The sequence below is a fragment of the Trachurus japonicus genome, chromosome 12, assembly GCF_045865225.1.
Source record: "Trachurus japonicus isolate A0001 chromosome 12, Traja_1.0".
Classification (NCBI taxonomy): Eukaryota; Metazoa; Chordata; class Actinopteri; order Carangiformes; family Carangidae; genus Trachurus; species Trachurus japonicus.
Genome location: NC_140918.1, coordinates 8707631 through 8732981, shown reverse-complemented (window position 1 = coordinate 8732981; position 25351 = coordinate 8707631). Strand labels below are relative to the sequence as shown.

The window sequence follows — 25351 nt, the reverse complement described above, 5'->3', positions numbered from 1 at the left end:
ACATATGGTCACAGCTAAATGAAAACTCAGAGACTGTGTAGTTTTTTTTTTTTCTTTTGTAGAATCTGGTTCAGTGATAAGTTAAATACAGTATATAGACCCAATCCATCAGTTTTTACTCCTGCATCAACTCCCTCATGTTGGCCCAGCTTCCCCCCATGGATCCTACAGTAGTTGTGTTTACTGGGTCACTTGTTGTGCCTGTTGTCTCTGCTCTCGTCCACATGTACCCATTGATCCCAGATATGTCCCCAGAGGACACGCTATGCTGGCTGTCAGTGAAATGGAAAGAGGGGTCGACGCTGGGGACTCGTGGCAGCACTGAAAAACCGTGTAGCAGGCATAACTTCAGTGTCAGCCCGTTAAGCCTTTTCCTCAGAGAGAGAAAGCTTGAGTGTAAGGATTGGTGGAAATAGATGGTTTTAAGAGGAGCTTGTTGTCTAAGTGGGTTTAGGCTGTGGAGACTCCACTGTAAGGGGACCAGTTTTTAGACCTTGACAGAAGGAGATTAATTCACTGGTGCCTCAAGGAGCAAAATTAAAAGGGGAAAAGATTTGGAGAAAGCAAAATTAAGTTCACGTCTGTAAGTAGGAATTCCTGCACATGGATGTAGTCATGGGATTTGGTGCTGCCAAGATGTCCCATTCAAATAAATACCATACAATAACACAGAAATAAAGTAGATCTAACAGTGTACAGATAAACACCAAGCCTCAACAGGAGAGTTGAGGATAATGTGTCTTGCAGGCTCAGTAGCTGCATCATCATCATACTCCCTAATCACCATGGATACAGTGTCCTGCTGTCACCGACTTGTCCTCTCTTAGGGGGTAAACACTGACGCAGCGTTACCTGTTTCAAGTTGCCTCTGCACCCCCCAATGTGTATCCCTTCATTTAGGATGTCACTTCCCAGGGGGGATTCATGTGGGTGGGGTTTGTGTGTCTCTTTTAACACCGGCTGAACCCCATTCTGTGTATAAACGCACCCACATGACCTCATCAGTCAAGCAGCTCAAACTGTAATCCATAAACAGATTCAGTGTCTGTGCTGGTGTTGCCCCAAAAAGCTAACAGCAGCAGCAGCAGGCAACAAAACTCACATCTAAATGCTTTCCTCAGAGAAAATGGAAGAGGGTGGAGAAGACTGGAAATATGGGAGTGTGTGTTTTTATTTGTCACTGAAGTTCACACTTAGTGCACTGTTTTGGAGGACTGTCTGAATAATTAGACAGAGAAATGAGTAGGATAGTATACTCAACCTGAACACAAGTTGACTAGACATGTCTTTACACGTATTAAATTGTGTGTTAAATAACTATCCATGTAGCTCCGTGTCAGCAAATTAGCAGCTCTTATGACTGGAGGTCAAAACTGGGTAGGATGCATTTTTCTAACATGTGTAGAACCAGTTTGACTGCGCTGACTTTAGGCTATATGAAATAAAAAATGACCTAATTAGACAGTCTGGACTGATTTCAAGTGTTGCAGTTCCAGTTGCCAGTGACACATTAAACACCACACCCTTGAAACAGGCGTTATCATTGGTGACACGGTCGGATTTTAATTTGGAAAAGTTGACACAAAGTTTAAGTGAAGCAAGCAAACACCTTTAGCATCACCCACTTAACAGGAAGACCTTCCTGTAGAGTCAGTCAGAGGTATTCTGCTTCATTTACACAAAATTGAATATCTTGACTGACTCCTACTCAGAACAATTATAGCTGTTCCTTGTGGGCAGAATACGTGTTATTCTGGGAATAAGTAGATGTTTTAAATATCAGGTTTCTGGTGTCTTGTTGCACACTGTGTTGACAAAGTACTGCACTGTGACTTGAGTTGGCTCGTATTTACATTCTAGTGCTTATACATGGATATCGTGCCTTCACATGCCACCCTAGTGTGAGTTTTTTGTATCCATCTGGTCAACTTTACAGTAAAAAAAACACATCTAAAGACACAATTCCAGGACTAAAAGAAATAAGCCACAATTAAGGTTTTATTTTTGTATTATCGCAGTTGCAAAATTCGAATGTCCTCGTTTGCCCAGAGACCTGGATTGCGACACAACAGTTTTGGCATGTTAGTGTTGGTTAACAAAGCTGTGGGAGTAGCACACAGTGTTATATAATTAGCCTGTAGACTCTTCTTTTAGTAGACGGTCAATAGTAGTAGCCAGCTACAGCAGAACTGATCCATCGGTTCCTTAATTTAGATTCCCTTCCCCCCCTCCCTGCACAGCGACAGAGCACATATCTGTGTATCAAGCATTCCTACAGTTAACTAGTGTAAGTCAATTTCACGGCTTTGTGTTTGCTAAGTGGTTACTGCATCACTTTAGACTGAAATATCTTTCTTGTCTGATGTACAGAAATAGCAAAGCCCCACATGCCTTAGTCACCAAAACTCTGAGCAAGAGCTAAAGCAGTCATGATTACAAAAGGGTTCCCCGGACGATTAGGTCTGTGCACATTACTGATGAGTGATCCTACTGTTGCATAGGGCAAAGCCATGGTCTCGGTTTGACATGCTGCAATTTTGAGGTTTGATGGCAGCAAGCATTTCACCCTCCCTCTCCCACAGAATGAGAGGCTTGCTGCTCCCATATAGGTTTACTTGTGTTGTAATTAGTTTTTTTTTGTGTGTGTGCTGTGTATGGGAAAGCAAAAAGAGGCATGGAATAGAGCTTAGGGAGGCGAAGAGGGTGGAGAAAAGGTAGCAAGCCGATGGGAAACTAGTCTTCAGGCAGAGGGAGAATCAGGGAGAGAAATGGATGGATTGCACGTTGCGTAATTTGCCGGACCGAGGCGATCGACGGGGAACGGATGGCTGTCTGCGGCAGCTATCGGGTCTCGGTAACATGAAGATTTTCAAGGCCGTTCCACCTTTAACATCTTCAACAGAGATTGTTTTTGGAGATCTCACGTGTAATTCAATCCGACTTCCATTTACAGATCGTATTCATCTCTGCTGCTTCCATCCGTGCTCCTGAGACCTTTTTCCCCCTCAGAGAGCTTCGTCTTCGTCAAAGACGATGCTTCGCTTGATTTTACCGCTGTGTGTTGGCTCACACACCAGAGAGCAGGTCATTTATTCCCGCAGGTGGCCTGCTCAGTTACTAGCAGCGACTGTTCAGTGCATCCTCACTCCAGATAACTGTGGGTTGGACTCTCTCCAGAACCACTGATGACAACCCAAACCGCTTCAACTTAGATGTTATGGCCACAATTATGTGATTCTTGCTGTATTTAAAAGACATTCATGAGAGGAAATATATTTAAAACAAAAAAAAAACTTTTTTAGCTTTCAGTTCCTCTTGCTTTTTGTCCGTGCTATTTGTGGATCTTTCCTCTGAAGTTGCTGTGTAACGTGGCTGAGTCAAGCAAGGATGACCATGTGGACTGATCCGTCTGTGACTAACTCTCAGCAGTGCAATTGAGTGATAGCTGTGAAAATGTCTGCTTGACCAACAAGTGTTCATTATTACAAAAAAAAAAGTGACAGTCACGTTCAGCCCTCCGGACTGGTAGCTGTGTGGATTGAATTCAGGTCTCTTGGATGGGCAACATAAGCTGGAGGAGCCAGGCCTCCTCAGAGGACACAGACTCCTCTCTACAAGGGGATCTAGACGAGGACACAGGTAAAACATACAGTGCTCCTCCTGATGTGTGTATGTGTGTGTGGTAGAAAGTAACAGTAATGCTAGCTATTGGTTCAGTCACTGCTTCCTACTTTGTTATTGATGCTGACATCAGTCCATTGCTATTAACTAAACAGGGTCTGGGCTCTGGAGGAACAGGGTTGTTGGTTTGGGTATTTAATATGGTAACACTAACAACGAGGAGAGTGGATATAGCTGTTTGAGATCCTGTGTTTTCCTCCACCATTTAAAGAGCACTGCTTTTAAACAAGTCAGAAGAACAACAGGCTGGGATTGTGAAACTGTACTTGCTGCTAAAAATGATGGTAAAGCACAGGGCTCTGTTTGACTTGCTCAGTTGCAGGAGAAGCTGGTTACAGAAGTCTCACCGTGTGCACACGATGCATTTATTCAACAGTTTCTTCACAAATACATGCATACTTGCATTGTTTTTTGCAGGAGGGGTGTACTTTGTTTAATGCTGCTGTTGCAATCTGTTTCCAGTTTTGGAGCTTTAATGTGAAATAGGCTCACTGGCAGAATGAAATGTAGGGGACATTCCTCGCTGTGCTTTTTGTGTCGTGTGGCTTTATGGAAGGTGCTCATTTGCTCTGCCGAAATCTTGGGTGGACCCAGCCCGGGGAGGCTGCTCCGCGCCGCGGGGCCGCAGGCTTCCATCACAGGCTGCACGACGTCTGCCTTATCATCTCTCAAGTTCATAGACGGATGCCGTAGCTAGTCTAATCTTACGTCATCAGGTGAGGGCATGCCCTTGTGCCTGCTACCCTGTTCCTAATCCTGAGTTACACAATACCAAAAAAAAACTGGTATTGGTTACACTGCGCGGCCGTAATCTCGGCATCTTAAGTCCACGCGCCCTTCCTTGCTTCACCATGGTAGCTGAGCTTGTTTGTTGACCCACATGTTGGGGTTAACACACTATTTCCTTTATTAATGTTTGGAGTGAGCCTGTGCTTCTCTTGTTAAGTTGTTTGAACACATCCACCCTGGTGAGCTAGTATCACACCGAGACTCTAAAGTCAAAATGGTTGAGTCCATCATTGTGTAATTATACAGAGCCAAATGCCATATAATACTTTGTTTTGAAAACACACAGTGGGTGTTGTGCTCAGCCTAATAAATCAGTGCATTTTCCTCCAGCAGGCAAGTAAGACTCAGCGTCTGTGTGGGTGGGTTTCTGTCTTGTAGCCTGTCCTCCCCGGTCTCAGTAGCTGTGATGTCCCTCATTAGGTACGGTTAGTGTGAGTCATGTGTTTTTCAAACAGATGGACAGGTGGGACAGATGACTTGTCCATCAGGACTTTACACAAGGATATAGAGGGGGTAGCCAGTCGGGGGAGTTTGGGGGATAAACCCACATTTGGTGGCCTCCATCACTATCCCATCAAGATACACAGGTCCAGATTAAAATAAACATGTGGTGACTTACTGTAAAAGAAAACATGGCTTCTTCATATTACTTGAAATAGGTCCGATGTTGCCCTGTTTGTCTCCTCTACATTCTCCAAATAACAAAACCACACCTTCCTCTAATTCATGCAGCAAACTAAGTAACTAAATCATATGCTGCATGCAAAGAATTACCGGCAATATCACACATTTCCATTTAACGTGGCATTTAAATATCCTTAATAAGAGTTAAAAGCTAAGACTCTAATTCTGGGACCTTTTTAAGTTTAAAATGTAAATGTGAGGTTACGTAGGCATCGCCCACACTTTCATCGTATGACAGGGAGGCTTTTACTTTGACAACACTGTCTGTTTTTGTATGTGCTTCCAATGCACAGAAGAGATGGCTTGGCTGTTAAAATGTCATGTGAATAAAGATATTTCATTCAACCTTTCAATCACGAAGACCATAAACGACTATGTGACATAAATAGATATAAATGCGGTAGTCTCGTGGATATTTTTAATGCTTGCAGTCAAGTTTCTGTCAAAGGTGGTTTCCACACGGCCCGTCTGATGAGGATGTCCCCTGTCTGCGCAATCGATGCAATTCCTGGTGCGTTTTGTCATCGGTTATTTTGCTAAACGCTGAAGACGACTCTCTGTTCTCCTCTCGGTGGGACACAACCTCCCAGTCGAGAACAGTCGTAGATCATGTGGCAGGTTTGATCCAGACAGATTGGGAAGACTTTCTATCTTTGTGCTCACATTGTTTTTAAGTGCAGGCTCGTGGTAAAAATGTACATGCATGACGAATCGCAACTTGTTAATCAAAACATGAATCTTGGGATGCAGCTGTGTGAACTAATTACAGCTTCTCTAGTGAATCTTTGTCTTTACACACAGAAGATTGAATATAACTTTACCAAACCTCAGGTGTCGATCGTATAAATCAAGTCTGATGCAGTATAAAGTTAAAGAGGAACTATGCAAGTCCGGTCGCTTTCCCGCTGATTTTCTAACCCTCCTCCTGGCCATGTGCATTTGTTTACAACAAAGACGGCAAGAAATAAATCAATTGAGCAGTAATCGATAATGTTATACGATGTTACGACGTGTATATCTGTGTTGTTTAATCTGTCATAAACAAGAGATTATGGGTTACGGGGCACGTTTGTGTCGCGTTGAGCAGGGATGATAGTACGCACACCACAAAGTTGTTTTTCAGCCAAGAGTGACATGCACGTGGAAGGCAGAGAGCCTCCATTTTCCCTCGTTACAAGTTCAGGCATTTATTAAACCATTCACAATTACTCTAAAGCTGTTTAATTAAGCTAAAAATGTAGCATAATTAAGCTACAAATCCTGCATAGTTCCTCTTTAAATCAAACAAAGGGACGGACTCGGTAGCTCCTGGACATCCAAAGCCTTCGTCCGTCTTTACCTACACCTGGTAGGATAACTGTAAATCAGTTGTTGATAGGAAGTAAGTAACGTGACTGAGATTCACATCTGAAACCTTTTAGCACGGTTTCCAATGGCGTTTTCCCTTTCAATTCCTGTTTTGCAGTGTATTTGATTGCAGTCCAGTTTCAACATGCTTATATTTGTGTCAATCTGATGGAAACCCGGTATAGTGCCTGCCTTGTTATTTAATGCACTCACAGATACAATAATAACCATCACTGAGAGTGAAGAAAAAGAAATGTACAGTTTTCTAAGCAGCCAGAGCAAAAAAGAGCAGCCGGGGAGGAAGCAGAAATGATGAGTGAGTGGCCTTGGTTACTGAAAGCAATAGTCTCAATGTCTGAGGTAAAGTGTGGGGAACCAGGGCAAAAAAGAAAAAGGCCTTTTATGTCAAGTTGTGCCCGTGTGAGCGCGCTTGTGTTGAGTGTGTCAAATCATTCAGACCCCCGGCTGGGTCAGGGAGCTGGCATACAATGAAGGGGATGTCCCACAGTTGCTGCCAGTTTCCGATTCCAGTCTAAATCAGGAATGAAGAGAGAAGTTGACATTGCTTGCAACACAAGTCATCGTTGTTGTCAAGGCAGATGCGAGTGTGTATCTGTGGGTTTGTGTGTGCGTGTGTGCTCCTGTTTGGGCACAAGGATGAATCTGCATCTTTTAGTTTGATATTATATACACAAACACTATGTGACATGCGTTCATGTTGGTGTATGTTGTGTCGGTGACTGTGGTCCAGCCTATACGGCCCCGTGGGCAGAATGTGGACTTTCTGTTTGAGTGCGTCAGCCCTCACTGACCCACTTCCTCCTCCTGGATGTTCCTCCTCCTCCTCACACGACCGGAGCGAGAGAATATGTTTTTAAAATAGTAATAAAATATGCAACGTTGTGGGTTTATGAGGTTCCAAAATACTTTGCCAGAGTAGATGGAGCTGCTGCTGCCTTTCACAATTAATGAACTTGCAGCAGAGGAGGTCAAACTGGAAAAGAAAAGTACCCTCAATACCTATTATTTATTTTTCATATGTTTTCTATTCCACTTCCAGTGAATTTTGAAGAAGTTTGCTGTTAAAATCACAAAAAGGTTTCCAAGGTTTTACAGTGAAGATTTATAAACATTGTGTAAAAATCCACAAATCTTTCATTGTTCATTCTGTAAATGCAAGCAGATGTTTTATATTCCACAGTTGGTTGAAAAGTTCTCCAACAACAACAACAACAACAGCATTTGTTGACCACTTACACCTGGAGCTGGAGAAAAAGATGTGAATAGGACATTTGCAATTGCTTCATCATGCAAAATGTTTCTCTTTATAGACCTCATCTCCCTGTGGAATTGAAGAATGTGTCATTGCTTTCATTTCTATCACACACAATCTGGCTTTTCTTTCTTCATTAAAACAGCAGTGAGGCACATCAAATGCACAGAATGGATTGTTTTATAGCACCAGATGTGTTTTAAAGGGTCTCCAAATACTATTTCTGGTTGAATATAAATGTAAATGTATACACGCGTTAGAAGTTTTTAGTGTAGACTGTAACTGCAGGGTTGTTCGTAGGTCTGCTGCAGAAGCCATGGACATCAGTCGATCAATAAAATCCTGGAAGATGATAGCTAGTTATGTTGACGCAACTTTTTTTCTTTCATTCGTTCAACGCTGCTGCATAATGTAATATTCACAGCTTTTCTAGATAATCATTATGATATCAAGAGTAAATCTGCCGCCACTGATGAAAACAGTTGTAAAAACAAAGAGGAAGACGGAACTGATCCCAAGTGATCCTCATCTTCGTCTTCGCTCCTCCCAACTTTATATCCTGCCCTGACACGCTGTTTCATGTGGAGAAATAGCAAACCAAACCAAAAAAAAAGAAAATTACAATCTCAAAGCAATTTCATATGCGTGATACGCTCAGCTCAGAAATAATACATTTAAAATTCTGCAAGGGGAAATGGAAAGCATTTGATAATACCGATCCATTCATGTTCAATACATGTTTGTTGTTTTGTTTGTTTGCGTGTCTGGTCATTAAAAAAAGGAACTGTGAAGTTATTTCAGTGCTTGGTTGATTATTCACTGCCGACATAGTTTAAACAACCACTGCCTAATTATAAGTGACTGTACAAGGGCGAGTTGTGTTCTTTGCGACAGACACATCTGTCATCCAAGCTCTATTTTTAAGACGCCGTGAAACAATTCAGATGCAGAGAGTTTTTGTTTTTTTTGCCACAGCGCATTTTGAAAACTGCAATATGTGATGTATTATGTGGCATCTGTCTGTCAGTCTTGTCCAGTGCTGTGTTTTCGCCACAAAGTGTCAAGAGGATGACAAGTAGCCAGCTGTATACAGACAAGATCAGCTTTGTACAGCACTCTAACACGGGGAGAGTGGTACCACTCCCCGCTGCTCCAGGCCATTTACTCACAAGCGCGCGGTTGCTGCTTATGCTTCTCTGTATCTGTCTCTGTCTTGTACTCAGGCAGTGAAGTGATTGGTTCTCTCGTGGCTGTTTGTCTGTGTGTAGGATCAGTCTCCTATCTGAAGTGCTTTATAGTGCCTGTTTGCCTCGTGCTTTCTTGCCAAACAGCTGCCGTTCACTGAGAAACTCTTGAATTCATCTAGAGCAGATCACAGGGTTTTTTTAGCTGTCGCAGTGCCTCTGTTCTGGTGCCGCTTGATGTTAGAGATACTGACAAGCCGGGTATTTATAGCACTTTGTGGTTCTTTAGTCTATTGGTTTCACCCAAGGTGAACCTGCTCCCTGCTGTCGGTCTTGCCTGGCGCTGCGCTGAAACGTTCGGTTCAGAAAAGCGAGCTTTAAATGGAATGCTAAAAAATGCAGTAAACCGCTGTAGCCAGAAGGTCACTTGAAGGATCAGACTGCTTTGAGGGTGTTTGTGTGTTGAGTGGTTGCGCCGAGCTTTTTGAGAGGCTGGGCACTGTTTTGTTTAGGTGAGGAAAGGTTGTTAGACAAGGGAGGTTGTATAGAAACAGATGTACTAGTCTGTGGCTGTGGACTCTGAAGCTTGTCCAGAAAAGAGGGAGCGGCTCGCAATGATGGAGACAAGGGACAGGAAATCGTGCCAGTGGCCTCGGCGTCAGGGGGGAAGGAACAGGAGGGGTACCCAGGATGGTGTGTAAGTGTGTGTGAGTGTGTGTGTTGTGAGATTTCCCACTTTTCAGCCCTACCTCAGTCACGTGTGCTTGTTCTGCTGCCCTCCAGTAAAACATTGTAAATGTGTGTCACCGGCCTCGTTCGTTCCTCACGTCACCGCTTTAGATTACCACTATAGCCGAGAAATCAATATCGCAATTACATCTACTACTAATCATTAGTTTCATCATTGATTGACGATTGATTAACTACAGTACATTCTGTGTTCAATGTCAACCCAGAGGCTAAGGAGATGCAGTAAAGTGTCACACAACACAAAGAAAAGAAAAACATCATCATCATTGCGCATTTTGAGAAGATGGAATTAGCAAATACGTAGTCGGCACATTTGACAAAAAATGAATTGCTTACTGATTCATAATCACAGTTATTTTGTCAATTTGCATCAATAACGGTAAAATAAAATGGTTTAAAGAAAACGGATCTGCTCTAGTTCTTGTACGGTTTGTTATGATCTAAATGACAAAGACAGTATATATTTTATGTTCTATAACTATTGTGACCTCTCTGACTTCTTTGTCACCGGGCCAAACAACAATGTGCAGCGTTGTTTTTAAAAAAAAAATTAACAAACAGGGCATCGAAAGCTTCTTGACTCGTTGTGCCTGTCGTCGCCACTGTTGAAAACCATGGGCATCCGACTCTGAAACCTTTAGCTTGTGGTTGAATAGTTTAGAGGGACTCTTTTGTGTGTGCTCGTTTGTTTCTGACTGTGGACGTGGATACTTTATGTGCACGCTTGTGCATTGTGTGCATGTGTGTGTCTGTTGTGCATAGGACAATTGAGTGACCTAGACCTCAGGGCTCCCTCTATAGCTTTCAATACAACCTAACTGAACTACTGTGCCAAGTGCTCCCATTTACTGGTTCCATTAGCTCGCCCAGTGTCCAGTCAGTGTGAGACCTCGACCCATATTGGGTTTATCCAATGACGATTACAACTACTGGCAGGGAATGAGGATTATTTGAATATTCATAACTTAAAGGTCAGTCACAGCCCACAGTCAGAGCAGTGTGGTATTAGTCGTACTGTTTGTGCTCATCGTATCAACAGTAGAGCCGCCACACGCAGGATCACTAATAAATTGCTGTTAATTTAGTTAAAATTACATAGACACATTAATGTAGAAAGGGAGGGTATGAAAGGGTAGCCATCAAAAGCAGTGGAGCATAAGATTGAATGAATAAGCAATGATAATAAAAGTAGCTCGGGGGCGGGAATCAGTCTGACACCTGAACTAGCAGAAGTCCCCACACTGTTTTGCTTTCTGAACCCCACAGTAATGCGACAATGTGGACAAACAATGTGGTTTTCACCAACATCACACACTGAGCAAGAAAAGAGGAAGTATGTGGGCTACCTACCACGTAGTGACACTGCTCAGTGTGAGCCACAGCAGTGGTGGGAAGGCCCCGGCAGGGCAAAGAGAAAATACAGATTGGAGAGAAGGTGGTGTTAGCTCGGGACACAGAGAGCTCAGCCCTGGAAGAAGGAGTCTTGTTGGCTTCGTAGTCAAACACAGGAGGCATTGAGGCTACAGACTCGTAAATGTTTATGCCACCGCACAATACACAGGCTTAATGGTCCCACCCTCTTCCAAAACACCACCTTCCAGGCCGCTGGCAGATATTTGACATAATATAGAGCTCTGCGTCATAGTCATACAATAGTGGGCTGAAAACAAGATAAGAGATAACTGTTTATTGATCCCCTTGGGAGAAATGGGAGGGCATGCTGATATAATGAACAATGTTTCAAGTCTTTAGAAGTCTATTTACTCCTAAGTACATTCATAACACCTATTTATTATGACCATTTTTACAACTATATCATTGTTCATCTCCATTTTTATGCCACTACAAGGGTTGGAGTGCTGCCAAACCCAGGTTTGATTGTGTCCTGATATGCTAGTATGGCAATAAAGTGCCGACCTACACAGCCATCGATCTATTAGATTTGGTGGCTTTCATTCATGAAAGAGATGATTACTCCATATCACCTGCAAAAACGACAAACCTTCTCTTTGTGAGACTGAGAAGACAAGCTCAGCTTCAGTAGTGTTTGGTGGTATTATGTTATGATGTTTATATATCTGTAGCACACGCTATCTATTTTAAAGTATGCTGAACCCCCCCATACTGTACATATAATATTATTTATTGACACAGCTTAGTTTGAGGTTGATTTATTCTTTCAGACCACTGCACTGCTGTAATATTCTCAATTTAGGTGTATCATAACAACGGCTCAGTGGGATTTTACGTTGCTTAAAATCACCCATCAACCTTTGTATAGTAGTCTTTAGTAAAATGATACCATTCAAGCCTTTTTTTAACCAACTTGTTAGCAGTAATAGACTTCATTTAATGAATGAGAATCAGGTGCGTGCTGTATTAATTTAGCCAGTGGTTAAACGAGAAACATTACGCTCATCAACTCACTGAATAGCAACAAAACAGCTTTTTTTAGTTAGAAGAGGTGAAGTATCAGTATAATTTAGACAACTTAAATTTAGAGTCAAATACTAAGTTTTACGCTGACCCACTACCCTTAATATCTGCACGTCAGCCACCACAGCTCATCTGCAGGATGTGTAATTACGGACGGTCTGTTTTAACCTCAATAGCCTCCAGTTCAAGCACGTTGGTGTATTTTGGGCTGTGTTATGACTGTAAAACACTGTGTTTGTTTCCCTTCACTGTCTCGGACCTTATTTTTCTGTCATGGTGCTACAGCAGTCTAACCTTGTGACTTTGTGTGTGTGTGTGTGTGTGTGTGTGTGTGTGTGTGTGTGAAATACCGTTGTGTAACACACTGCTTCAGGCTACTCTTTTACTGCAGTTAATGATAGAAGATTCATATTATAGATTATACATTGTCAGGTGCATGTATGTTTTTTCAAAGTGCTCCGAACAAAAAACATGCGTGACCTCAGATCTTTGTCACCCACCAGCTGCTGTTCAGGTAGTGCGGTTCATCGATAGCTGCATGAATAAAATGTGATTGTTTCGGTGTAAATGTAAATGAACGATGCATTCGTCCCATTAAACTCCTCTGTGTATGAGATGGAAACATTTGAATGTGTTGTCAGACTTCAGCCGTTCATCCTGTGTAATGAGAGGACACAACACCACCCAAACAGACAGACCAGGTGTGTCGCAGAGAGATTAGACTGGGCTTATTTTGTATTTGCCTCTACATGCTGTGTGTTGCTTATTATGGCTTAATGCTACATATCTTCATTCCCGCCGCTGATAAAAACCTAGTTATGGATCCTCTTTAGTCGTGCCACACAGCGTTGTTGACTGAGAGCGTTTTTTTTAAATTATTATTATTCAATTGTTTGTTAAATTCCAAATCAGATCACATTTGCATTTTAAATGTTACTTTCCCTTTCTCGCTGCTCTCTGTGCTAAATTAAAACCCTCAGAAGTGACAAAACCATAAGAAAAGTGGGTGAGGGTAGTTTTGTTATTTGTTATCTCAAAGTGCAATCTCATGACTCACAGACATAATGATGTCTGTTTTCACGGAGCAGGAGTTTCCCCGAAAAGACGTATTCTCAGCCATCAGTCTACTGTGACACGTCTGTGGTTAGATTTCAGAGCAGATGGCACGACACTCTCAGGGAAAGAGAAGGCTTTGTTATTATTATTATTATTATTATTATTATTATTATTATTATTATTATTATTTACCTCTTATTGACTTGTTCACTTTCTCACCTTGGTGTCGCACAAAGGCGCCAACCAGATGACCAAACACTCCCTCAGTCTCCAGGCTGCTATGGATCTGGTTTGCCGTTATGGATCTGCGTTACTGATAGTCTGTATTGTGCGGCCACGCTCTGTTAGCCATGGTCGACCAAGCTGTCTGTTCCCATGCAACCCGGCACGCACAGCACCTCCATCATCTCATTGATATTTGCTCCTGATCATTGACCCATGGCTGGTGGGGCTGGTTGGCCAGTCATTGACACAGTAAAGGGCATGTTTGTGTAAGCTGTTAATGGCTGAAAATATAGGAGGGACGTGGCTTTTATAGAAGTAGAGACCAGGAAAACACAGACAAGGATTGAACTTACACTAAAATATATGATTTGGTGAAATAAATCTCATGATAAAACATTCAAAAAAGTTGGCTTCTGTATTTGCAATCTTGAAAAGTAATTGCCTGTTAAACATTAGCTCCGAAAAAGTGAGTATCACTTAAGTGAAACATTCATTTTAATATAAATCATCACTCTTTCATTTAGTCCATAATACTCAATTGTAATCCTTGATTTAGCTGCGCAAGTCAAAATCATTCACCCATTATAGGCCAAGGGAAGTCATCATCAGGAAGTGAGCGGCTGAAGAAATCCAGCATTGGGATGTGTCGTGCTCACATCAATAATTTGATTGTCCACATTGAAACCATCTTCTGTGTCTCATTTACTCATTTGTTAAGTGAAATACAATAGATTGTAAGTGGGCCGAGCACTTAGCATCCACTGTGTCTGGTTTACTCACTCTGTATAAGTGGACTCACTGGATGCTCTCAGCGTCCCCGCGGCTCGTCGTTGAGTCGTTGAGCGGCATACTGGAAGTAAGAGCACAGCTGGAAAACTGTAAAAACCCACCGCTGGACTTCCTCCTCCATTACTTCTCAAATCAACCATTAACCAACCAAGCGGCCCCACCGTCCTATACCAGGACTTCCTCCCCTTCACCGCCATCCTTGGTCTGTAACACATACACACACACTAGTACACTAGTACACACACACAGAGCCTGCTGTGTCCTATAGTGCTGCTTGTTGATAACTGAGGGCATAAAGAGGATTCCTATTGAAAATTGAAAATTGCCAGCAGGAAGCCAACCACTACAATGGAGAGAATAAATAATTCACTAAGCACTTAACTATTTCCTGTTGAATTTTTCTCTTTCCTCTCCGTTTTTTTCCTCTTTTCTCTCTCTCTCTCTCTCTCTCTCCACTGTTCATCTCGCGTGCCTCAGGCTTGCATTCCTCTCTCTTGCACCACAGCAGGTCTTGCCTGTGGAGATATGATACTTGGCGCTGCTTCTCTGCGGTTTTTGTTTTACAGTGTAGCAGACAGTAATTCACTCACTATGCTGTCGTTTTTATGGACGTATAAGACCTCATTGCAGGCAGAGGCACTTGTAAACAATGCGCTGTCTATTTCCATGTGTCCCAGGGCGGAGTTTCTGCCATTTTCATGAGCTCTGCATAAGTGTGCCAAGAATGAATGTATTTGTTGTTTTGAAAAGTAAATAAATAATGTTAAATCAGTTAGAGACAATGAACTGAAGTAAGGTGAAATACATTTGCATTCATTTATACCAAAGGTTTGCATCAAGAATGGTTTATTAGACACATTTCTCCACCTTAGGAGACAATGAAGGCTCATCTTATCTTATTCTGTTTTTATATGAATATGGCATATCTAAGTATTGCTTCATTAAAATAAAATGATATAATTATCATTATAAACCTGTTAGCATTGCCTTAAAGCAACCTCAGTGGTGCTGGAGTAGCTGGAGTTTCTCAAGTCTCTTTGATGTTTATCTCCATTTAGGACAGAGGCTGCTTTACTGTGATAAAATAAAAGACGTACAGGATTAAATTTGTTACCTATAATGCAATATTGAAATTTAAATCCAGCGTTCAATGTGTCTTTGTTCAGTTTTTCAGCCAGTTATGAGAGAGCAAGCACAGCACAGACATCAATTCAGCTAATATTTACTGTTCTGTCCGGCTCTATTGAGCAAAAATCTTGCAGACATTATTTGAACGATCTCCAGTACAGCACTTGCTCTGTCAGTTGAGTCTTTTTCCCCCGTTTGCCGTCTACTTCTCTCTTCTCAACAGCTGGCCCCAGTAACCTCTACGACCCTTGTTGCAGTCTTTTAGCAGGCTCAACAGGTCCATATACGTGGAGCTCGCTTCGCAGTTCGCACACACACTTTCACTGAGTTCAGCAGGAGGTGACAGCTGTGTGCGTAACCTGTATCCCTTCCCTATACCCCATCCTCATCCTATTCTGAGAGGGAGGGGAGGAGGGCTCGACCAGCTGTCCTCTATAGATCACACCTGTACTGAACAAGAACCAGATCAATCTGCCCGTCTGTCAGGGACAAGCTCATATGTCACCAGTCATCAGTTGTGTTGAAGGGATCATTAAAGGCAACTGGGATGGCGGTAGATCTCCTTTTGATGTTGCTGAATGTGTTCTGCCCAGACGTTTGCTCCAAGAAAAGTACATACTTGTACGAATTTAAATGTATTTCATTTCAGATTTTGATTCATTCATTTGTCTGAAACAGATCTAAAAAAAAAAAAAAAAAGCAGGACCCAACCACTTCACATACATCAAAGGTGTTGACACTAACTGGATGTGTGTTGTCTGTCCTGCTCGTGTGCTGTTACCCATTAACCAATTTAGCACAATTCACATTAACAGAGGAATCAACCGTTTCCTGCTCACAGACTTTTCATTAGGAAGGAAGCAGTGCCTCAATGTGGTTCAAGGAAGCCTCTCTGTCTGTCTGACACCTTCAGCTTCATTCATTCATTATTCTGTTGTGTCGACACAATCAAAATCATATTCGCCTTTTGCTTTGCAATGCAACAAAGTAGGGATTTTGGCAGCAGCAGAACCAAATGTGACAGTGCAGCTAAACGACAGGAAGGCTAGTTAGTGAACCCTTGATAATAACATTGTTCAAGACTTTTTTTTAGACTAGTTTAAACAGACACAGGCTGGAAGTGGGCTATGAGGTCTATGCTGTGGTATGAGAAAACTCATTAAAATGACTCATTTAGATTTCGTCAGAACGTACTAGCTGTCCTTGATGACTCATATTGATGCGTAACATTTAAGCAACAATATTAAATGTGGAGGTTTGTTTGGGTAAACACGACAGTCGATATAGAAAATACGTCAACGCTCAACTATAGACAGAAAAGTCTATTCACAGTGTATTTAATACGCTTAACAATGTGCTCTTGCTAAAGGCACATAAACTCAGCCCATGAGTGTGTGTATGTGTGTGTGTGTGTTTGCTTATTGTGTAGTGAAGCTTTGAGACAATTCAGCAACTGCAAGGCTCCTAGGGACGCCACTATACCACCGAACTCTCCCAGGCTTTGTTCAGGAGTCGTTCAGACTTGAGTGTTTGTTTGAAATATCCCCAGGGCCTTTCAGAGCATTTCAAAGTGTTTAAGCCATTTAAAGGCCTCCAAATGATGTTTACATCCTGAATCCTTCACTATTTATTCCTAACAATCTGATTTTGGTGATTTTTCTTTTGTTCCTCATAGCATCATGAAAAAAAAACAACCCAGCAGACCGCTAGATTTACTTCTGCTACCCACACCTAATCAGAAAGAATAACAAACCTGAACTGTTTACCATAATAATAAAGCATTACATGATATTCACAGGCACATTTAAATTGCTGAAATGTAAACTCATCACACTGTACTCCGTGTGGTTGTGAGGTTACGGTGCAACACAACGAGGCTCAGGGGAGCTGTGTGTGTGTGTGTGTCTGTGTGTTCAGACCTCTGTGGGACTGTTGCAGTTTACAACAGGGGAGTCAAACCTAACCCTTTATGGAAGTGTAACCACACTTTACTGTTTATCAGGCTGGCTGTGTGCTGCTGTTGTATTCAACTGTATCTTAAAAGCAGCGGGGAATGAATTTGGGAGCCAGAGGCAGGAATCAACACGCAGTTATGATTAATTGTGGGAGTTTTGAGGTGCTTTGTTCGCCGCAGTAAAGTACTTAAAAATCCAAATGTTGTGTATAAAGAAATGTTAAAGGGATACGCCAACATTTCTTTTTGTGTCTTGCCTCACTCCCGAGTCCATGACAAGCAGATAGACACCATCCTTTCGACTGTGCGTGCAGTAACAAGGGAGATAGAGCCGTATCGCCCATAATTAGCTTAGCTCAAACACTGGAAGTGTATAGGTAGTGTTAGCCTGCCTCCTACCCGAGCCGAAATCAGCAGTCAGAAGCTGATTTCATTTTAGCTCTAAACTCTGTAAATATATCACTTTATCGACATTTCAAACATTTTTAGGCGAGAAAGTAGCCGTTTAGATCAGCAGTGTGTCGTTAATTTGTCTAAATACCAGCTGTTTACAATTTTGTATAATGAACCGTCTTTGCTTGAACCCTCCATTTTGTCCGATCTCGTCCTGTTACCGGCATTTGAACGCTCAAGATGCCTTACCGGAGAGTTTTGTCAGCTCTGAGACGAAGATCGGCCCGCCGGTTTCCGTTTAGAGTTGCTGAAGAGTTTCTCTGATGACTTTAGTTGGTGGCAGGCTAACACTACCTATGCACTTCCAGCGTTTGAGCTAAGCTAATTAACGGTGCGCCAGCTCTGCCCGTATCTCCCTTGTTACTGCACGCACAGTCAAAAGGATGGTGTCTATCTGCTGGTCATGGACTCGGGAGTGAGGCAAGACATGAAAATTTTTTTTTTCGTGTATCCCTTTAACTTGTGTATGAAAATGTTGAGATGGGGGGGGGGTATCGACGTCGGGTACACACATTACACAGAGGAGCAGGCACAGCAGCAGCATAATGGGGTGTTGTAGCCTGGGCAGTTAAAGAAAATAATAAAATAAACGAACTGTGAGAGGTTTCTTTCAGTCTCCTACTACTCAAGTCCATGACTAGTCAGATTCAGAGTGAGAGACATTACAACCAATGACATCACCACCTCATAAGAGCAGCAGGCAGGCAGGCAGGCCGGCATCTGGGGAGAGCAGGAGGGGATGGTTGGCCTGTCTCTGGTGGAGGGGTGGATGCTGTGTGAGGCCCTACATGACTATAACAGAGCACTGTATTCACTGTATTCTCCCTCTCTCTCTCTCTCTCTCTCTCTCTCCCTCGCTGACTTTCTCTTTTTCTCTCTCTTCATGTCTTTCTGTTGATGATGTCATGTCCATGCTGAGCCAGACTTCCAGCGAACTCGAGAGGGAAGAGGAGGGAGGAGGAGAAGGAGGGGGAGGAGGGGTGGTTGCTTTCTGTTCTGAGAAGTGAAGAGGGAGGTGGTGTTTTAAAAAAGAAAAAGTGAACAGGGAGCAGAGAGGAGACAGAGATCCAGCCCCGGTGTGCATGATAAACAGCTGAGCCAGGGTGGGGGTGCTGCTGGTGTCTGGGGGGGGGGGGGACCGGCTGTATCGATCATGTCGTTGTTGTTGACTCACTGTGCTGATGTCACCGCTTCTCAACTCTTGGGCCGGGAGGAGGACGCCGCGTTGCTTGCAGCTGTAAACTCGTTCACGGTCCTCGCGGGCCTGTTCGAGGCCGGAACGACACGATAGGGACCGGCATGTTAACGTCTTTTAGCCACATTCAACAGGGATTATGTCACACAACTGAATTCATATGTGGAGTCCTGTTCTGTGCAATCAAAAAAAAAAAGCACATGATTCATTCCACTCATGCCATAATGTAAGAAACTTGCCAGGATTGCGGCAAAACTGGCTAACGCAGGTATCTGTAGCCTCAGGGTACAAAAAAAAAAAAACCCTCACACACTGTCAGCCTGAAGCTATGCTATTCAGACTCTATTTAGGTGCAGTGAAGCAAGCACGGCTTCCCCTGTGGCTATGCTACAGAGTATTGATACAGACAGCTGTTTAGATGAGCAGGTTGTCCCCCTCTGCAGGGTCTTCACTGTGTCTGGTCCCCCGTCTGCAACTGCGATAAACTCAGGCTCTTTGTCTCCCTCTTTTTCTTCCTAAACCCTGCCTAGTGTGCGTCAGGCCGGTGTTGTATCTCTCAGCTCGTGATTGTGGGAATTGAAGAGAGGCAGAAAACACAATCTATATCACACCCTCGTGAGGAGACTGCTAATTCTGCCACATGGTAGTTTTGCTTTTGAAGTGACATAACTGGGCTACTAATGAAATTTACAAAAAGATCTATTTGTGGTACCTGATTTGTACACTGCAGGTGTAACCCGTCCTAGGGTTATGTGTTTATGATATGTATATTATGTTTGTTGTGGCATTGTAATGTCTTGAAATCATGAAAATTACAAATGGTGATCATAAAAAAAAAGGGAAAAAAAGATCTACTTCTGTCTTAGATGTCCTCCAGCGGTAGTCGTGTTATATTTTAGAAAGAAGTTAATGTCTTTATTTAAAGTTATATGAGTTATAATGCAGTTATAGCACTGTATAACTGTAGTTATAAACACTCATGTTTGTCATAATGCTTTCTAACGATAATCATATTCACACTATCACACTATAAAGCATTTTATCATGACTTATAAGGTCAGGTATTATGCGGTATAACTATTAGTAACTCGCTGACAATGCCCACATCGATAATCTATTATAATACTTGACCTTATAAGCCATTATAAAATGCTCTGTGTTATTCTTATTGTTATAAAGTCTTATGATAACTTATGAGTGTTTATAATGATAGTTATACATGTTTATAAGCCAATATAACACATTATAACTATATTTATAATGCATTATCGATGTGGGCATTGTCAGCGAGTTACTAACAATTATAACGTAGTACAATACCTGACCTTATAAGTCATGATAAAATGCTTTATAGTGTGTTATGCTTATTGTTATAAAGCATGATGATCATTTATGAGTGTTTATAACTATAGTTAAACAGTGCTATAACTGCATTATAACTCATTATAAGTATGTATAAGCGTTATAGAGATAGGCCTCAAATAAAGTGTTACCAAATATGTCTTTAAATGGGAGTCATTTGACATGTTTGGATGTTGAGAATTAGGTTAGGGTTAGGTGCATTTCCAGCAACACAGTGTTTTATTAAATCGGCCATGAACCATGAGTAACTCACTAGTTCCTGCAGGACAGAAGTTGTTGATACATTTTTCACAACACTGAGATAAGATTAAAAAAAAAAAAAAGCAGTAGAAAAACCAAGAGCCCGCGGGTCGGGCATGTCCCATCATTTGTGTTGGTAGGAAACTCCAGTGGAAGCGTTCACATCAACATTTTTAATGAGACACACAGCCGTCCTTGGCTGCCTCAGCGAACTTTGGCTTTTGCTGGGAGTAAGGGATGATGAGGATTAGGGGTGGGGAGAAAGAACAGTAGGGTGGATATGTGCGCGGCATGTGGATCGATGGTGCAGATGAAAGCCCTGCCCGGCTGGGAGTCTAGTTTGTGGTGTTTTCCTGCTGTTGATTGCTATTCAGCATTCAGTGTTTTTATGCTGATGGCCGTGGAATGCCAGATCCCGCTGTCATCGAGCTGAGGGGAGATTACAGCAGATAGAGGTGTAATTTTGTCGCTGATAAAACCGGCGCTTCCTGCCGACTCCCACCGCTGTTATTAGTATTTATCTCCTGATTCAGTTTGGTGTGGAGATAAAGGAGTGGTGGTGGGGGAGAGGACGGTGAGCTGTCCATTCTCAGAGGATTAATGGAGTAGGGACCTCTTCTCTCCCTTGATACCATCAGCCCCTCTCTACGCTTAACAAGTGGGAATCTGCTAAATTACTCGGCTATTATGAAGCCTCTCTCAATTATGTAACATAAAGCAATTTTCATTTCAGCACTAAGTGGAGTATTTTATTGTAACCACCCCAGTCTTCTCCTCTGTCCTCGTCTCTCTCTTTGTGTGAACTCCAATCTGCGTGCGCACATCTGTGCACATCCTGGACGGCTGGAGGATCCTGTGCAGCAGATTTATGTTGGAAACAAAAAGCAGAGCAGATGAAATGCGGATGTTACAAATACTTGATAAAATCTCTGCTGTTCTCCTTTCCTTAAATTCGAGCCCCGTTCATTTAACTCTCTAGTCTTAAGCTTTTCCACTTGAGAATCATTTTAGCAGAGTTGCAATGTGTGATATCAACACTTAATTGTGCTTGTGCCATCTGTTTTTCTTTTTTAAATCAAATTTCTATTCCCCACTGAGAATCTCTCCTCCCTGACTGACCACTCAATTTCCACTGTTGTCCCTCTGTCCACAGACTCGCAACGGTCCCATCTGTCCTCTTTCACCATGAAACTGATGGACAAGTTCCATTCGCCCAAGATCAAGAGGACGCCATCCAAGAAGGGCAAGCAACTGCAGCCCGAGCCAGCAGCCAAGAGCACCGAGAAACCTGCTAACAAGGTGTGTGTGCAGAAAATACATGTGTATTGTGGGAAAATCATCTCTGCTCCCCCCCCTTCCCTATTGCCTGTGTTTGTTTGCCTATTTGTTGGCCGATTGTTTTCCTGTCTAATGTTTTGTGCGCTCATATTCCATTGTGTCAGTGTGTGTGCGAGTATCCCCGCTGGTTCCCACAGCTTCCCCAGTCGTTGTGGCGGCTGGCTGTGCTACAGCAGGTGTCTAAACCTATAAAGACATGAATGGAATTGGGCCGTTTCCTGAATGAACTCCTCCGCTCCCTCTTAAGGCTTTTTGTGTAATGAGTATATTCCCCAGCAGTCATGCTGTGAAAGACGAGGGAGGCTGAATGAGCCTGTTGCTGTAGGACCAAGATGGCTCCGAGCCACATCACTTGATAGATGGAGATTTAAACTGTGAACAAACCATGGGAATAATAGGATTGTGGCAGACAGCAGCAATGGTCCAGACAAAATAGTTTGTTCTGTGCTAAATATTTCACTTTGTACTAGGGCTGGGTTGATGAATCGAATTTTGATTATGATTTCGATTTTGGATCCATACGATCATTTTTCATTTCATTTATTTGTTTATTTGAAACGGGACTCTGCATTTTCATGAACATACAAAATGTAAATAAACCAGATTTAGCTCTAAAACTAATTTCCATCCGCAGTCCCGCAGTTCACACTAAAACAACATTTAGACAAGGACAAATACAATATATCACACAGTGGTGCTTCAGTCGGAAGGAGCAAGGACTGGTACAATATTAAATCGACAATAAGTGCCCTAAAGTGCTGTTGAGATTAAAACTTATTAAGAAAAACGATTATTTTGTCATTTTCCTAGACTATTGGTGTTTTATTCTGAAAGACACACATATGCATTCAGTCAATGCTGTGAACGAGTCCACTCGTGTGTGGTGACAGCTGACGTTTAAAAATCAGCGCAAGTTTAGATTGCAGAGGGAGAGCAGCGCCGTTTTGTCGACCAGTGCTCAGGCCGAATGAACAGACAATAAAATAAAAAGAGAAAAAACTTTAAACTGTCAGTTAATTCACAGAAGCAAATGTGCTGAGTCATTGTTGGCTGCTGAGTTAGTTAATTTGCTCATCTAACCTGTTGTTGCTGGTTCATACATAATCATGTAAAAAAGAAATCGTGATTTCAATACTGACCAAAATAATCATGTTTATGATTTTTGCCATAATCGCCCAGCTCTTTTACTTTGTACTCACTGTATGTTGTTTAAGACCTTGTTAAAGTTTCGCCATCACCATGATAATCATCACAATCAATAAAGTCGTTCAACTCTGAGCTGCAACTTTGTGTTATTGTTTGTGTGTTGCAGAAGGTGAGCCGGCTGGAGGAGCATGAGAAGGAGGTGGTCAGTGCCCTGCGCTACTTCAAGACAATCGTGGACAAGATGGTGGTGGAGAAGAAGGTGCTGGAGATGCTTCCAGGCTCGGCCAGCAAGGTGCTGGAAGCCATCCTGCCCCTGGTGCAGGTGGAGGCGCGGGTGCAACACAGGTGAGCACCGACACTGGGGATGAATAAATTAAGGATTATATTAGAAAGACTTCATTCACCACCTGTTCCCTTGACTCACACACAGCATAAAAGGATAAAACAATGATGCATCTTATCCGGCGTGCGTGTCCTCTTCCTGCTATAGATATATAGATAGATAACTCAACAGCGGATCATTTGTCGATTCATTCCTATCGTTCTCTTCCTCGCCACGTAACCAAAGACGGAGCAGGTATGCACCCGAGGCGTGTTAGAACGGGCACGATGTCGACTGCAGATTGATCAGGCGTTGCGACACACAGACGACGTCCTTCGCCACAGGGTTTCCTGTTGCCTGAAGACTTTAAAATTCCAGTCACATGTTACTCATTGTTGTGGTGTTATCAGGAGTGGTTCCTTCAGGGGGGAGAAATACATTTCTTTAATTAGGGTCCGGGCAGCTAAGCTGCCGGGACACTATTGTATTCCTAGGAATTCTTCTTCTTTCTTTCTTTCTTTCTTTCTTCTTCCAAGGAAGTCATACTTCCCATGGGCGAAAACTCACCAAACTTCACAGAAACATCCGACCCCATGCCAGATTCACTCAACTCCAAGGACATGTGCCCCCCCCTCCTAGGGGGGGCACAATAAGCGTTTAAATTTAAAAACTTTAAAAATTCCAACCAAACCAACGGTAGATGCTACAGTGTTGAAACTTCACCACAATGTAGCCTCAATACTGCTGAAACTTTTGTCCACTTAAACTTATTACAAATTATGAAGTCCATCACTCTGTTTTTTTCGATAACTGTAAAACTTTTAAAATGTATCTCCTCCCACAATTTTTGCTCAATTGACACCAAACTTGCTACAGAGCATCTCCAGACTGTCCTCCACAAAACTTGTTTCTCGGATTTTTGATTAAGCAAAAATTGAGCCAACAGTGCATGAAAACGTTTGACTGTAAACACTACTGTAAACATATACCATCAAATTCTTGCTAAATACATTTTCAATCTTCCTGAAAAAAAATGACAATATTCTGGAGTCATGGTTGATGAAGTTTGGCAAATATCAGAATTTTAATTAAAAAACTGAATTTTTGAGAATATTTTGAATTCTGCTCTCATGGGAACAACTGCAGCCAATGTGAGTGTGGAATTTATAAACATCATATTTTCTCTTATGAAGCAAAACACTTATCATTAAAAACAAATCACCAACATTTCCATGCTGTCAATATGCAATTTATGTATTATCAGATATTTGTTTAGATGACTGAATTATTGACATTTTGACCATTTCATCACAACAGCTGCCCGGGCACTGGCTCACCTGAGTGGATAAATGAGGCTACACAGCAGGTCTCACTACCAGCTAATTAGCTCAGCGAGTTAGGAGCTGGTTCTTGCTGTCAGAGATTGTGAGTTCGAGACCCAGCGCGGGTGATGATGATCAAAATGTCAAATGTCCTCAAGCTATTTTGCTGTCTAAATGCAATTTATGTATTAACAGATTTTTTGTTTAGATAACAGAAATCTGCGTTCACAACTGCTGCCCGGACACTGACTCCCTGAGTCTATTTGAGAAGACACACACCATGTCTCACTTCCAGATAATTAGCTCACTGAGTTAAGCGCTGGTTCTTGGTGTCAGAGGTTGTGAGTTCGAGACCCAGCCAGGGTGATGATGATGACAGATCAAAATGTCAAATGTCCTCAAAACACAAGACAATTGTCCTAATGGTGGCATCACAGCAAGCCTCTAAATTTAAAAATCCAAATAGCTTGGACTGGACCATGTGCGAAGGCTCCTAACATCTTAGACTCATAGTAGATGTTTGACAAATACATATCATTATTTTACCTCAAAAACTGATTTTTCTTTTTCTGCCTACATGACACTGAATGGCTTACTCAATTTGTGAAGCCACTGTTGAACTGCCGCTTGTCAATTAGCTCAGTGCGATAGACAACGGTCTTTGGTTCCCGAGGTTG

The 25351-nt window shown here is 42.3% G+C and overlaps 1 protein-coding gene across 2 annotated transcripts in view; it reads left to right on the top strand.

Annotated features, from left to right (window-relative positions):
* Window positions 1-25351, top strand: part of rapgef1b (Rap guanine nucleotide exchange factor (GEF) 1b) — a 50760-nt gene that overhangs the window by 1939 nt on the left and 23470 nt on the right. For both annotated transcript variants that reach the window (XM_085793003.1, XM_085793002.1), the window contains exons 2-3: window positions 21700-21845; window positions 23197-23375. In XM_085793003.1, the coding sequence (XP_085649129.1) occupies window positions 21700-21845; window positions 23197-23375 (325 nt within the window). The remainder of the gene's footprint in view (window positions 1-21699; window positions 21846-23196; window positions 23376-25351) is intronic.